Source organism: Emys orbicularis, chromosome 6 (assembly GCF_028017835.1).
Source record: "Emys orbicularis isolate rEmyOrb1 chromosome 6, rEmyOrb1.hap1, whole genome shotgun sequence".
NCBI lineage: Eukaryota > Metazoa > Chordata > Testudines > Emydidae > Emys > Emys orbicularis.
In genome coordinates this window covers 135,038,468-135,053,462 of record NC_088688.1, presented here as the reverse complement: position 1 = coordinate 135,053,462, position 14,995 = coordinate 135,038,468, and the positions used below count along the sequence as shown (strand labels likewise).

The window sequence follows — 14,995 nt, the reverse complement described above, 5'->3', positions numbered from 1 at the left end:
TGGCAGCTCGACAGGGGGCGAGGAGACACCAGCTCTGCCCCCCACGAGCCGAGGGCCCGCACGAGCCCAGTATTCCCCCCCCCCCGAACTAATGGAGCTGGATGAGAAGCCCCGCCCCTCGCCTTGCCACGCCCCTTTGCCTGGCGGCTCACCTGGGCTCGGGATGCGCTCAGCCGGTCACGTGAGAGTCTCCATTAGGCTTCTTTTTTTCTTTACATCAGATTTAAATGTTTAATAGTCGCTGGTTGCGGGTTTGGGGTTTTTTTTTTAATTTCCCGTCGCCGGCCGTGATTGGTTGACGCTCTCACTGTGCGCATGCGCAGTGAGGAGACCGCCGGCCGGGGCGGATGCACATTGCACTGCACTGACTGCGTCTGTCTTTTGCGCATGCGTGCTGCGCACGGAGCGGGAGAGAGCGCGCTCCGCCTGTCTACCCCCGGCCTCTGTTTTGCGCATGCGTGCTGAGCAGTGAGTGACTCGGTCCTGGCCCACCCACGGAAGTGGGTATGCGCGAGGCCGGAAGTGGCGCCGGTTGTTCTGTCCGGTGGGAGCTGAGGGGATCCTGGGAGGTCCAAGATGTCGATAGAAATCGAGTCCTCGGAGTGAGCGCGGAGCGGGGGGTTCCCGAGTTGGGGGGGTGGCTCCGTTCCCGTTCGTTCCTGGGTTGGGGCGAGGGGTGGCTCCGGCCCCGTTCCCGGGCAGGGGGTGTGATTCTGGGCCCGTTCCTGGGAGGTATCGGGTTGGGGGGTGACCCTGGGGCTGTTCCCTGAGGGAGGCTTGATCCTGACCCCTGTCTGTCCCTGTGCCTCCCCCCGCAGTGTGATCCGGCTCATTATGCAGTACCTGAAGGAGAACAGCCTTCACCGTGCCCTGGCCACCCTCCAGGAGGAGACCACTGTGTCCCTCAACACTGTGGACAGCATTGAGAGCTTCGTGGCTGATATCAACAGTGGACACTGGGACACAGTGCTGCAGGCCATACAGTCCCTCAAGCTGCCGGACAAGACCCTGATCGACCTCTATGAACAGGTGGATGTGTCACCAACACAGTACCAGCCACACATCCCATTGTGCATTTATGAACACCACTCTGCTGCCATTAACCACAAAATCAAATCTATCAGAATGTCACAAGGAAAAATCATGAGCTGGTTTTGGGTGTCCTGGGCCAGAATGCGTGCTCTGCACCATTGGATGAGTGCCACTAAGCGAAAAACTAGGGTTGTGGAAAAGAAACAAATTGCACATCTAATTGTCAAGATCTTTCTTCCCCCTGTGATGTACTGCTCAAATCTTAAAAGCTTTGGTTTGTAGAATTACTTTATAGATAGGAAGTTCAGTTTTGGACGTGTGTCAAATACATACCTTCAGCATCAATAGTGAACAAATGATCCTTGAAGTTTGAGGTGGAAAATATTTCTTGCATCTATATATAAAATCCTATCTCCATTTTAAAAAACAAATTTATTCAAAGCAAGGAGAAATAGTTTGTGAAGAATTTATTTTTTAGATCATATTCACACTTTGCAATAGTAAATACTATCCCATTGTTTAACTTTTAACATAAGAGTTGTATTTTATCTTGTGGATATTAACCATGTTTCTTTATGTTACTCCAGGTTGTTCTTGAATTAATAGAGCTCCGTGAGCTGGGTGCTGCCAGATCCCTCCTAAGGCAAACTGACCCTATGATCATGTTAAAACAGACTCAGCCAGAGAGATACATTCACCTTGAGAATCTCCTGGCTAGGTCCTACTTTGACCCTCGTGAGGTAAGTTGTATTTGTGGAATTTTTTAAAAAAAGTTATAGTTATATGACTTGGAGAATTTGTAACTAGCATAACTGTTTTGCACGGCACACTTACTCTGTTTAGTATTTTTTTCTGTGTAAGCCATCCCCATCTCTCAAATTCTGTATTTGTGGTTTCAGTATTGTTTTTATTCTGTTATGATACTGCAGTTTTTAATATTTTTTGCAATTTTTATTAAGCACTTCATGAATACATCCTTTTTTAAGATTCACAAGTGATTAAAACACTGGACTGAGACTCAGGCAATCATGGTCCAGTTCTCATTTCTGCCACATTGTTCTGGTATGATCTTGGGCAAGTCACTTAACCCCTCGGTGCCTCATTTTCCCATCTTTAAAAAGCTGGAAACAATACTTGTCCACTCCTGTAGATCTGAAGATGCTTTATATATAAAAAAGTTATAAAATTGCCAGGTATTGTCTATAATATATTTGTTTTAGACTGGGTTTGTTTAAATATAAACTTAATCCCTTTATTCAGGTGTGTTTTGCATCTAGAATTTTCTTTGGCCACTCAATATGCTTTTGTCTTTTTTTTTTTTTTTTAATTCTCTTCGCTCCTTGACCCCTTAACGACTTGTAGTCGTATCTTATTTTTGGTCAAAGTGACATTGGTCTATGACAAAATTCTTGCAGGAAATGATAATTTCACATGTATCTTCTTCCTAGGCATACCCAGATGGCAGCAGCAAAGAGAAACGGAGAGCTGCTATTGCACAAGCTTTAGCTGGAGAAGTCAGTGTAGTACCTCCATCGCGTCTTATGGCATTGTTGGGGCAGGTAATTTTTGAAGAAAATATATTTACTAACTATACCAATTTGTTTCTAGACTTGTAATGTATGAGACTGAAATTTGGGTGGCCTATTCCTAAGCTCTGCCACAGTAGAACCACATTAATCTTACACTTTATAAATAGTACACGCAGATAAGTCTCTTCCCTCTTCACATCAAAATTTTTCACTAGGAGGGTGGTGAAGCACTGGAATGGGTTACCTAGGGAGGTGGTGGAATCTCCTTCCTTAGAGGTTTTTTAAGGTTTTTTGACAAAGCCCTGGCTGGGATGATTTAGTTGGGGATGGGTCCTGCTTTGAGCAGGGGCTTGGACTAGATGAGCTCCTGAGGTCCCTTCCAACCCTGATAGTCTATGATTCTATTTAATAGCTATAGTAAGAGGTCATATTCCTAAAATTGATATTTAGGGGTTTTTTTGTGTTTGTTTGTTTGTTTTATAAAATAGGTTGCAAATACTTACTGGTATTAATAGATGATAATAAATAAAGCTAAAATAAACTATTCAAATAAATTATATTTCATGAGATTTTGTCCCTGCTTTTTAAATTGATTATTCCTTTTCAAAACTCAGTGACTTGCAATGGACTTCCTGGTGAGTGTGAACTAATAAAGTTCTACTGTAACTTTTTTCATTGCTTAAATTTTATTTAAAGTAAATTAAAGAAAGAGATCTTGGAATCATTGTAAATAGTTCTCTGAAAATATCCACTCAATGTGCAGCGGCAGTCAATAAAGCTAACAATGTTAGGCATCATTAGGAAAGGGATAGATAATAAGACTGAAAATATCACAATGCCTCTATATAAATCCATGGTATGCCCACATCTTGATTACTGCATGCAGATCTGGTCACCCCATCTCAAAAAAGATATATTGGAAATGGAAAAGGTACAGAGAAGAGCAAAAAAGTGGTTAGGGGTATGGAACAGTTTCTGTATAAAGAGAGATTAATAAGACTGGGATTTTTCAGCTTGGAAAAGAGACAAGTAAGAGGGGATATGATAGAGGTCTATAAAATCTTAACTGGTGTGGAGAAAGTGAATAAGGAAGTGTTATTTACTTCACATAACACAAAAACTAGGGGTCATCCAATTAAATTAATAGGAAGCAGGTTTAAAACAAACAAAAGGAAGTACAGTAACTCCTCACTTAACGTCACCCCGGTTAACCTTGTTTCATTGTTACATTGCTGATCAATTAGAGAACTTGTTCGTTTAAAGTTGTGCCAATGCTCCCTTATAACGTTGTTTGGCAGCCGCCTGCTTTGTCCACTGCTTGCAGAAAGAGCAGCCCGTTGGAGCTAGCTGGTGGGGGCTTGGAACCAGGGTGGACCGGCAGCCCCGCTATCAGCTCCCCTAAGTTCCCTGCGTGGCAGCTGCCCTGCAGGCTATCCCCAGGCAGTTCAGATATCCTTCCCCCCACTGCGGTGTGCTGCTCCTGTCCTCTGCCTTGGAGCTGCTCCCGGAAGCCTCCTGCTTGCTGTGCAGGGGGTCGGGGGAAGAGCGGTGCTAATGTCAGGGTGTCCCGCTCCCCCTGCTCCTGTACCCAATCTCCGTAGAGCGGGGGGGACAGGACAGGGATCAGGACGGAGGGAGCTTGCTGGCAGCAGCTGCTGTCTCAACTTGCTTAAAAAGGCAGTGTACTCAGAGTGGGGTCAGCGTACTTAAAGGGAAAATGAGTCTCTCTCTCACTCACTCACACACACACACACACACACACACACACACACTGCGTGTCTCTCACATACATGCACACACACCTGGCACTTTGGAAAGTGGAGGGAGTGGTGCACTCCAGTGGGATAGCATGGGTTCATCATCACATTCAGTTTCCACAGGGGAATGTTTGCAGCCACTGCCATGCTGTATCTCCTCCCTCCATTCCTGCTGCCTTGTAGAGTGTGAGGCTACATTAGTAACAATGTATTAACCCTTGAGGGCTCAGCCGAGTGCTAGTTCATCATTTAGCAGTGAGGCATTCCCTGGGAAATATCCCACCTCTGACTCCACCACCTCAATCAAACTTCACAAGCATCATTGCTTTAAGTTGTTTGTTTAAAACTTATAGTGTGTGTGTGTGTGTGTGTGTGTGTGTATGTATGTATATATATATAGAGAGAGAGAGAGAGAGAGAATGTCTTTTGTCTGGAGAAAATTTTTTCCCTGGAATCTAACCCCCCCGTCCCTCCCCATTTACATTAATTCTTATGGGGAAATTGGATTCGCGTAACATCGTTTCGCTTAAAGTAGCATTTTTCAGGAACATGACTACACCGTTAAGCGAGGAGTTACAGTATTTCTTCACACAATGCCCAGTCATCCTGTGGAACTCCTTGCCAGAGGATGTTGTGAAAGCCAAAACTATAACAGGGTTCAAAAAAGAACTAGATAAGTTCATGGAGGATTGGTCCATCAATGGCTACTAGCCAGGATGGTCAGGGATGCAACACCATGCTCTGAGTGTCCCTAGCCTCTGTTTGCCAGAAACTGGGAGTGGATTACAGGGGATGGATCACACTCAATGATTGCCTGTTCTGTTCATTCCCTCTGAAGCACCTGGCATTGGCCAGTGTTGGAAGACAGGATAGTGGGTTATATGGACCACTGGTCAGACCCATGTGAGCGTTCTTATGTTCTCATATATATTGATTTGAAGTAAGTATTATGTCCTGTGTTGGGAAAATGATTATTCTACTGTAGTGGCTGTGTAGGACTTCAGAATAAAGTAAATTTTATTCTTCTATCTGTTCACAAAAGGACTATCAAAGCTCCTTTACTTTTATATGTAAATAGTTCTTTGCCAGCTCATTCAGAACTAACTACTAAATGTATACAACTTCATATTTATTTCATCCTTTGTAAATAAAGTACTGAAAGGAAAACAATTAGGGAGGGCCTGCAGCTATTCTCACTTGCTAGGAACACTTTGAAATTACAAAGATATGCTCAAACCTTTGCATTGGTTTCCAGAGTTCTGGCAACAGCATTGCTTTGAGTAACTAATCTGAAAAATCTTAGAGTGGCCACTCAGTTCAAAAGTAGAAGTGCTAAGTTTATTGAAGATTTCTAGGAAAAGCTTGCTATACTAAGGAATTTGGTGTAACACAGCCCCTCCTGAGAGGATTACACTGACTGAACTTACTTCATGAAAAGGATCTCTAACTATAATCATTTTGGCTTCTCATAAGGCACTGAAATGGCAACAGCACCAGGGACTGCTTCCTCCGGGGATGACAATTGATTTGTTCAGAGGTAAAGCAGCCGTGAAAGATGTAGAAGAAGAAAAGTTCCCCACACAGCTGAGCAGACATATTAAGGTAGAATTGTACTAACTTTTTTCTGTATAATGCTTGGTAGTACTTGCTGTAGTTACCTTAAGCCAAGACTTTCATTTTAACTCCCAGTCTTCACATGCTCATAGCTTTTTGAAAATTTATCCTTTTTACTTAAATTTTTCCATGCCTGGTCTTGGCCCAGAAGTACATCTGTGGAAGGTTTGATGAAAACTCCAGTTAAGGGTGGGAGAATGCTAATTACATTTCAGGAAAATATAGATGTTTTTCCAATTTCAGCTGGCTTTGAATTTTAAAAGCTGTTGTGTTCTGGTTGATTAAGGCTCTCATTATCTACAGGAAAAAAATTTGGTTTTGTGCATGCATGTTAGTAACTTCCATTAATCATGGGAACTTTGATACTAAGTGCAGCACTAAGTTAATATTGTTGTAACTAATCTCTTTGTAGAAAGCTTTCAGCAACAAGAACAAAAAGCTTTTCAGACAGATTTCAATACAGAAACAGATTCTGCTCTGAAATGTCTGTGCTCCTGCAAAGCTTGATTTACAGCAGACGGCTTTTCTGTTGTGGAGTTTCCAGGGTTTATAGGTGAACTCCATAAGCCCAGTAGTTCCAGTTCATGCTCATTAGCCCTGCCAGTTTTCTCTGCAAGCTACCTGTTCTGATAATAAACAGAAAATGTGGTTTACAGGCGTCTGTGTGTCAGTGACCTGGACGTGAGCAGTCAGGTCTAGTGGTTGGAGCAGGAATCAATACCCAGAAATCGGAACCCAGGGTCAGAGATAGAGGCCAGAGCCAAGGGTCAGAAGCTGAGCTGAGGATCAGAACCAGGTTACCTGCAGTGAGGCAGGAGCAGGATTAGGAATAAGTAGGTGCAGGAGATATTGCAGCCCTGGGCAAATGCTTTGAGCAGCTGGTGAACTGCTGCTGTGCTTAAGAGCCAGTCTGCTGACTTTGGCTACACCACCTGATTGGTAGGAAATCAGGCAGCCTACTATAGGTAAGCTGCGCTCGTTAGGTTGCCTGGAAACTGGCTCTGCTGCTTGCTTGTGTTGGTATATTTCTACCAGTCACTAAATTCACTTACTTGTAATTGCTAGAATGAATCAAAATTTTCATCAACTTTTTTTGACAAAAACTGCATTTTCAATCATAATGATTATTGTTGTGGAAAAAAATAATTTTGGTTCAAATTTTGTATTATGACAAATTTTGAAATGAAAAATTTTGTTACACTTCTGAGGAGGAGAAAAACTTTCTCACTCTTGTACTTCCCTTACCCCCTTTTTTCTAGTATGGGGGCGGGAGAGGAAGTGAAAAGTGGCTTTTTCTCTCTGAATTTTTTTCATGTAACAAATAGCATTTCAAACAAAACAATTTTTATTTCTTTTGATTTTTTTCAGCTGTATTAAGGTTACTTATGTTTGTTAAATAGACATTGTAAAGGTCTCAATTGACATCCATGATTGCAAAAATTAATGAAAACTAATCTGACTAATTTTGAAAGCATAGACTGGCTGGCATAGAAGTGTAAAGCAGCTGCATAAATAATTCTTGATAAAAAAGGAGTGTGTTTTTTTGTTTGTTTTTGTTTTGTTTTTTTGGTTTTTTTAGTAGGCAGCCCAGTAGAGCTGGCAGCTGTTTTCCACCACTAACTTAAAATAAATTAACCTTTAGCCCTGGAATATATCATATACTGGCACCAAAGAGTTAACTTGATTTAAAATGAAACTGACCTCACATTAAAATCCTATTTTTATTTCATTTGAAAACAGTTTGGCCAGAAGTCACACGTGGAATGTGCTAGGTTTTCTCCAGATGGTCAATATCTGGTAACAGGCTCTGTGGATGGATTCATTGAAGTGTGGAATTTCACTACTGGAAAGATCAGGAAGGTAAATTAGTTCTGGATTCATTTGACTGGGATGTGGATTGATTGGTGGTTAGAGAGTGCATTTTTCAACTCTGAAACCAGGTTTCAAATCCAGATGAATCTAGCTAAAATGAGTTTGGAGAGGAAGGCTAGTCCCAGTGCTGACCTGGGAGGTGCAGATACAGGATCAGTTCTGTGCTGTGCCACAGACACCCTGTGTGACCTTGGACAAGTCACTTAATCTCTCTGTGCCTTAGTTCCCCATCTGCAAAATGGGAATAAAAGCACTGCCCTACTTCACAGAGGTATTTGAGGATGAGAATATTAAATTGTGAAGTGCTCAGATACTATGGTAAAGGGGGCCATATAACGTACCCTTAATAGACATATAGAAATAATTATTGCAAAACCACTACATGGTTTGTTGTAGTTAGCAGTCTCATCTGGAGAAATACTTGGGGTTGAGCTGGTAAGAAGACTAACCAGTTGCCAGAGTGATCAGTCCTGTAGGCTGGTGCCATTGATTGAACAGAGCTGAGCATGTAAGGTGGAAAACTGAGGCATGAGTCCACCCAATTCTTGCTTTTATTTATGAATTTTAAAAAAATTGTCACTTATAGTTTCTGGTCATATACATATGACATCATAAAACAGATAAGATTGAACAGATCGGGGTCCAAGTTATCAAGTTCTGGGGTACCAGGAAGCTTTTCTTCCCTTCTGAGTTTCTGGACTTGGGCCCTTGTTCATTTGGTTTTTGATACCTTCCCATAATACATATTCATTAGCTTTCGTCCAATCAACATTAAGATAATGCTTATATAACCCATACATGGGCAGGCTTCAATTTATCTAATGTTTGCTGTCCCCTCTTTTTCGTGTCTTCATGTCACCTTACCCATGTTTTTCCCAAAATAGGGACTTTTTAGCATTACGTTTTGTATATTTTATTGTATCGATTAACTTTCTCTTATGTACGTCCTCCAATATGATACATTCCATGAACAGAACATCACCTTTGTCTTGTCAGCTGTAAGCCTCATTTAAGCAAATCTACATAAGAGAGAAATTGGAAGACAACACTCTTGTCAAGTAAAGACTAGCAAAAGCCTTAGCATAAGTATTACTGTGGCCTATCCAAACTCATTCACTATACATAGTTTAATGTTAATAATTTAGGATTAATACAATATAGCCCTTATTTTTGCCATTTAACAATTTTTCATCTTTGGATATCATAGTTCACAACATGTGTATCATCCTAAATTATTCATTAACATAACCTTTATTTTTGTTATTTGATTAGGATAGCTATGGAGAACGACATGCCCTGCTATCCGAATATTCTTATCTTTTTCAACTTGGATTTCCAGGGGACTTTTTGCTCAGAGTTTAGCACCACACTTGTAAATCATTAAAAAACCTTGTCAGTAATTTTGCCTGTTGCATTTTGAGGTGCTTTATTCAGTGTAGGGCCTAGGTTTGTGTTTGGTCCTCAATACTCCTCTCTCCGGCGCTCTTGGAAATGCAGTATTCTCAAGGGTGTGACTTATTTTACATGATGGGGTAGAGTGCACATTCCAATGCTGGGTCTTTTTTGCCAGTCTTTAATATATGCTGTATTTTATAACACATTATAAGCAACGAGGTAACTGTTAACACTTTCATCTGAAGAAGTGGGTTTTTGAACCACGAAAGCTTATGCCCAAATAAATCTGTTAGTCTTTAAGGTGTCACCAGACTCCTCGTTGTTTTTGTGGATGCAGACTAACACGGCTACCCCTCTGATACTTATTAACACTTGTGTACATAACAATATTTTAAAACTAAATGCTACAACCAGGTGGTACCCAAATGTGTTTGTTTGATCCCACCATCTGATTGGTTTTAATATTTGTTTTATGTGATTATTTGCTGTATTTAATTTTTTTATATGAACTAAATGCTTTGTATTTTGCAGTGAAGAAGAATTTAGGTATATATTTAATTTAGCAATGGGTACTATAAAGTTAGGAAGCAGCCTCAGAACCAAAGCTTGGTTGACTTGTTATTACTACTGGTTCAACAAATTTGGGTATAGGTATGATTTTGACTGATTCAATCATAGTTTTGAATTTAGAAATAAAACATCTGTTGGACTGATTAATTGGGGATTCTTTCCCTCCATAATTGTATTTTAGTTATTATGTGACCACACAGTATTCTCCATTCCCCACATATGTGGCACAGGTTTGTTGTTCAAATTGCAGGTGCCAGATGGAATGTGGCCTGTTCAATTTTCATGAACATAATATGCCACCTACAGTTGTGAGCTGAATTCTTCCATGAACCGATGGCAATTAGCTATTGCTGTTTAGTTTTAATTCTCTTTTATCCTCCATTGCTGTGACTGACAGATCTTCTTGCTGTTTCATTTAGGATCTGAAATACCAAGCACAAGATAACTTTATGATGATGGATGATGCAGTTCTGTGCATGTGTTTCAGTAGAGACACAGAAATGTTAGCAACTGGAGCACAAGATGGGAAGATCAAGGTACAAGTTTTAGGACATAGAAACTGTTAGGAAGTGCAGAAAGATGAGGCTAAATCAAATGTACGCGTTGCACCCTTTAAATTTGAGGAGCGTGAGGTGGAAGAGGGTCTAATACTCAGTTCCTATGGATAATTTCCCCATGCACTGAAAACAGATTTCTTGCTATAATTCCATACTCTCCAGTCTTAAAGTTGGCCTACAAAGGCACTTTTCAACACACATTTGGATTATAGTATTGTGCCTGTCTTGAGAAAGGAATTGATTTTACACTCAGGGAATTGTGGGTTTCATGCCCTGTGATCTTGTTACACAAGGCTGCTAAATATATAATTATACAAGCTAGCGGTCTGTAAAGGTCCACTTGTCTTGCTAGTTTGGGAAATTTTTCAAATCATATCCTCTAGAAAAGGAGATGAGTATGCATGTTCAATAACTACTGTCCTTTAGACTTGCATAAGGCATTTAGTATGTGCAGTGCATTCTGTATGGTAGCCTCAGATATGAACAAGTATAATGTCTCTATTTGTGTATCTAACACTCTGGTTTTGAGATGCTCCCACTGTGACCCTCTAGAACAGTGGTTCTCAATCTGACACCTCTGGGGAGTTGCCATCTGGAGTTGCAAGCTCACTACTGGAAGACTTGTGTCATGTTTCAGGTCAACTGCACCTCTGTTCGCTCTCTGTGGTTCACCAAGGGCACCCACTGTCAGGGTTCTGGCTCCCCAGCTGTCACTCTTTTGGGTGGAGATCTGTGTCTCACTCCTTCCTGAGCGGGGTATTTCCAGGCTGCACAGGTCCCTGTCTACACTGAATTTTCCAGCAAGTCAGACAGCCTAAGCAGGCCTACTTTTCTTTCTCCTCATAGGCTGTAACAGTGTAATTGCCCATAGTTATAAAGTACCACACAGCTCTTCCTAAGCAAGCACACTTCCAAAGATGAAAGCATTACTGGGAAAACATACTAAAACAGTAAAAGTCACCACAACTCCAACAAGGTCTCTGGTAGGAGTCAGTCCTTCACTACCCACCAAGGGGTTTTACTGTGGTTACCAGTTCGTAATTGTCTTGGCTCAGAACAAGCACGCTCATGAATAAATCAGCCCATCCTTTTTTGGCTGGGGTCTTTGATCTAGAGATTCTGGGAGCAGGTAATCAGTAGCCAATGGAAAAGGCTGAGGCTTTGCATAACTGGTTTGGAGGGGTACATTTGCATTCACCTCCTCCTAGATATTTCCTAGGAAACCCACTTAACCAAAAGTTCATTTGCTTCTGGCACATTCTTTAAACAAGTCCTTTGAAGCTGATACCACTTCCCAGTGTTTACATTAGTCATGTCTGCCCACAGAGAGGTTCCATACAATCCCACAATAATACATGAACATCTGCATTTTGAATACAATGAACTCCTGTGATACTTAAACTTAATTCAAAACGGTTTAACTTAATTCAGTGAGGGTTGTGCAGGACATTGCAGTGTCTGTCACAACTTGTACTCTAGTCTTTCTTTAGTTTATTTCATGACTTTCCCCCCACCCCAGGTCTCTGCCTCTCAATGTGCTAATTAGCAAAACAGTTTAGAGCATCATAAGTAGTTGGGATCCAACATTTAGGTTGTGTGTTAACTTAGAAAAATGACAAACCCTAATGGGAACGTTTTCATGACGTTTGTTAACTGGCAGGGAAAGCAGATGATTGGTTGTATGCCCTGCAGCATTTGAAACCCTGCCATGGCAGAGCATACTGTTAATGCATGAGTACCCGAAAGTAACTAGAAACACAAATGAAATTAGCCTGTCTTCATTGTCTTAATATGAATAGTCCGAAATGTAAACAGCATAAATGATGGAAAACAGAACTCCTCTGTTAATCGGTGTTAATGCAAATGAGGGGTTTTGAGTGACATTTACCCTCTAAAGGGAAAGGAAAGGATAGCTCCAAGGCAAAATTTTATTTTTTGTTCCAAATCAGTGGCCTTTTGTTCCTTTCTGGAGGAGGAGGGGGTGGAAAGTCTTTTACAGCTTTAGGCCAGGCAGCCCTCCGCCCTAGTAGCAGCCCCATTGCTGACAAGTGCAATCCTTCTCGTATAGCTAGGCTCGTATGGCTGATAGGAGTGCTATGGCCATCAGTGTTCCGCACCAGGAAGAGCTGCCAGGACAGATGAGTTCAGGCATCTGTAAAACCAAACCCAGATAACCTAGAGTTCTGCAGTCTCAAGTAGGAAACTGCTCCTAAGTTGGAGATCAGCTTGAGGGCAAGTCACTTATACAAGGAAAGGGGAAACTGATGTGGAATAGATAAGAACATAAGAACAGCCATACTGGGTCAGACCAAAGATCCATCTAGCCCCAGTATCCTGTCTTCCAACAGTGGCCAATGCCAGGTGCTTCAGAGGGAATGAACAGAACAGACAATTATCAAGTGATCCATCCCGTTGCCCATTCCCAGCTTCGGGCAAACAGGCTAGGGACACCATCACTGCCCATCCTGGCTAGTAGCCATTGATGGACCTATCCTTCATTAATTTATTTAGTTCTTTTTTGAAACCTGCTATAGTCTTGGCCTTCACAACATCCTCTGGCAAAGAGTTCCACAGGTTGACTTGGTGTTGTGTGAAGAAATACTTCCTTTTTATTTGTTTTTAACCTGCTGCCTATTAATTTCATTGGGTGACCCCTAGTTCTTGCGTTATGAGAAGGAGTAAATAACACTTACTTATTTACTTTCTCCACACCAGTCATGATTTTTATTGACCGCTATCATATCCCCCCTTAGTCGTCTCTTTTCCAAGCTAAAAAGTCCCAGTCTTATTAATCTCTCCTCACATGGAAGCTGTTCCATATCCTTAATCATTTTTGTTGCCCTTTCCTGAACCTTTTCCAATTCCAATATATCTTTGTTGAGATGGGGCGACCACATCTGCACACAGTATTCAAGATATGGGCGTACCATGGATTTATATAGAGGTAATATGATATTTTCTGTCGTCTTATCTATCCTTTTCTTAATGATTCCCAACATTCTGTTCACTTTTTTGACTGTTGCTGCACTATCCACAATGACTCGAAGATCTCTTTGAGTAGTAACAGCTAATTTAGACCCCATCATTTTATATGTATAGTTCAGATGATGTTTTCCAATGTGCATTACACTGCATTTATCAACATTGAATTTCATCTGCCATTTTGTTGCCCAGTCACCCAATTTTGTCAGATCCCTTTAATTCTTCACCATCTGCTTTGGACTTAACTGTCTTGTGTCATCTGCAAATTTTGCCATGTCACTGTTTACCCTTTTTCCAGATCATTTATGAATATGTTGAATAGTACTGGCCCTTGTACAGACTCCTGGGGGACACCACTATTTACCTCTCTCCATTCTGAAAACTGACCATTTATTCCTACCCTTTGTTTTCTATCTTTTAACCAGTTACTGATCCATGAGAGAACCTTCCCTCTTATCCCATGATGGCTTACTTTGCTTAAGAGCCTTTGGTGAGGGACCTTGTCAAAGGCTTTCTGAAAATCTAAGTACACTATATCCACTGGATCCCTCTTGTCCCTCTTGTCCACATGCTTGTTGACCACCTCTACCAATTCTAGTAGATTGGTGAGGCATTATTTCCCTTTACAAAAACCATGTTGTCTCTTCCCCAACAAATCATGTTCATCTGTGTCTGACAATTCTGTTCTTTACTATAGTTTCAACCAATTTGCCTGGTACTGAAGTCAGACTTACAGGCCTGTAATTGCCGGGATCACCTGTGGAGCCTTTTTAAAAAATTGGCATCACATTAGCTATTGTCCAGTCATCTGGTACAGAAGCTTATTTCAATGATAGATTACGTACCACAGTTAGATGTTTGTAGGGGAAAGTCCTAGTTGCTGGGTTGATTGGAATCTTTCAGATCAGCCAATCACTTTCAAAGGAGGGGTATGGTGAAGATATTTGTAGTTGGGTTGAATCACTGCAATGGACAGTAGCTACCTATGTGATGAGCCTGCAAACTAATGTCCCCATTTCTATTGTCAGTGACCCCCCATAGTTCTGTTTTAACATGGCTTTAAATTAAAATAAAGTTGGGGTATTGGAAGGGTTTGACTTAAACACAGAAAGCCAAAGACATTGAAATTTAAGGCTTGACACTGGGGGCAGAGTGGGGGGGGGGGGGGGAGGGGAGGGCAGAAGTGGGTGGCTAAACTATCTCCTGAACCACATGTAGGTCACCTGCTGTCCTTAGTCTGGCCTGTCTCTATACAGGGTTCTCTGTCCAGCACTTTGATTACCCCAAATGCTACCATATGTAGGAGCAGCAGAACTGAAGATGGTAGTTTGGGGCTAACTGAACCCCCTGTGTGGGTTCAGGTGAGAATCTGTTACTTACATAATCTGCCAAATCAGCCTCGAGACTAAATACTCCCCAAAAACTTTTAGCTTTTTTGAAATCCTTTGCTTTGTCTAGCACAGCCGAAACTCCGCCCTCTCTTCTGTTGCTGAGCAGGACTGGAACAAGCAGATTGCATGTAGGCTGGCTTTCCCCATTAGGATGCATGTTGAATAATACATAAACTGTGTTACGAAGCAATTAGGGCTGCTGTTGGTGTACCTGATACAAACCCACAAAAACAAGGCAGTGAAAAGTTCAACCACCTAACAGTCTAGACCAGGGGTCGGCAACCTTTCAGAAGTGG

General features: G+C 41.6%; 1 protein-coding gene across 2 annotated transcripts in view; it reads left to right on the top strand.

Moving 5' to 3' along the window:
- Positions 1 to 495: 495 nt before the first annotated feature.
- SMU1 (SMU1 DNA replication regulator and spliceosomal factor) overlaps positions 496 to 14,995 on the top strand; it is a 28,468-nt gene continuing 13,968 nt past the window's right edge. Inside the window, exons 1-7 of one of the 2 annotated variants that reach the window (XM_065406092.1) lie at positions 496 to 602; positions 819 to 1,029; positions 1,620 to 1,772; positions 2,481 to 2,591; positions 5,792 to 5,920; positions 7,673 to 7,792; positions 10,189 to 10,305. In XM_065406092.1, the coding sequence (XP_065262164.1) occupies positions 577 to 602; positions 819 to 1,029; positions 1,620 to 1,772; positions 2,481 to 2,591; positions 5,792 to 5,920; positions 7,673 to 7,792; positions 10,189 to 10,305 (867 nt within the window). In that variant the 5' untranslated portion in view covers positions 496 to 576. The remainder of the gene's footprint in view (positions 603 to 818; positions 1,030 to 1,619; positions 1,773 to 2,480; positions 2,592 to 5,791; positions 5,921 to 7,672; positions 7,793 to 10,188; positions 10,306 to 14,995) is intronic. The other variant, XM_065406094.1, reaches the window with a different exon arrangement.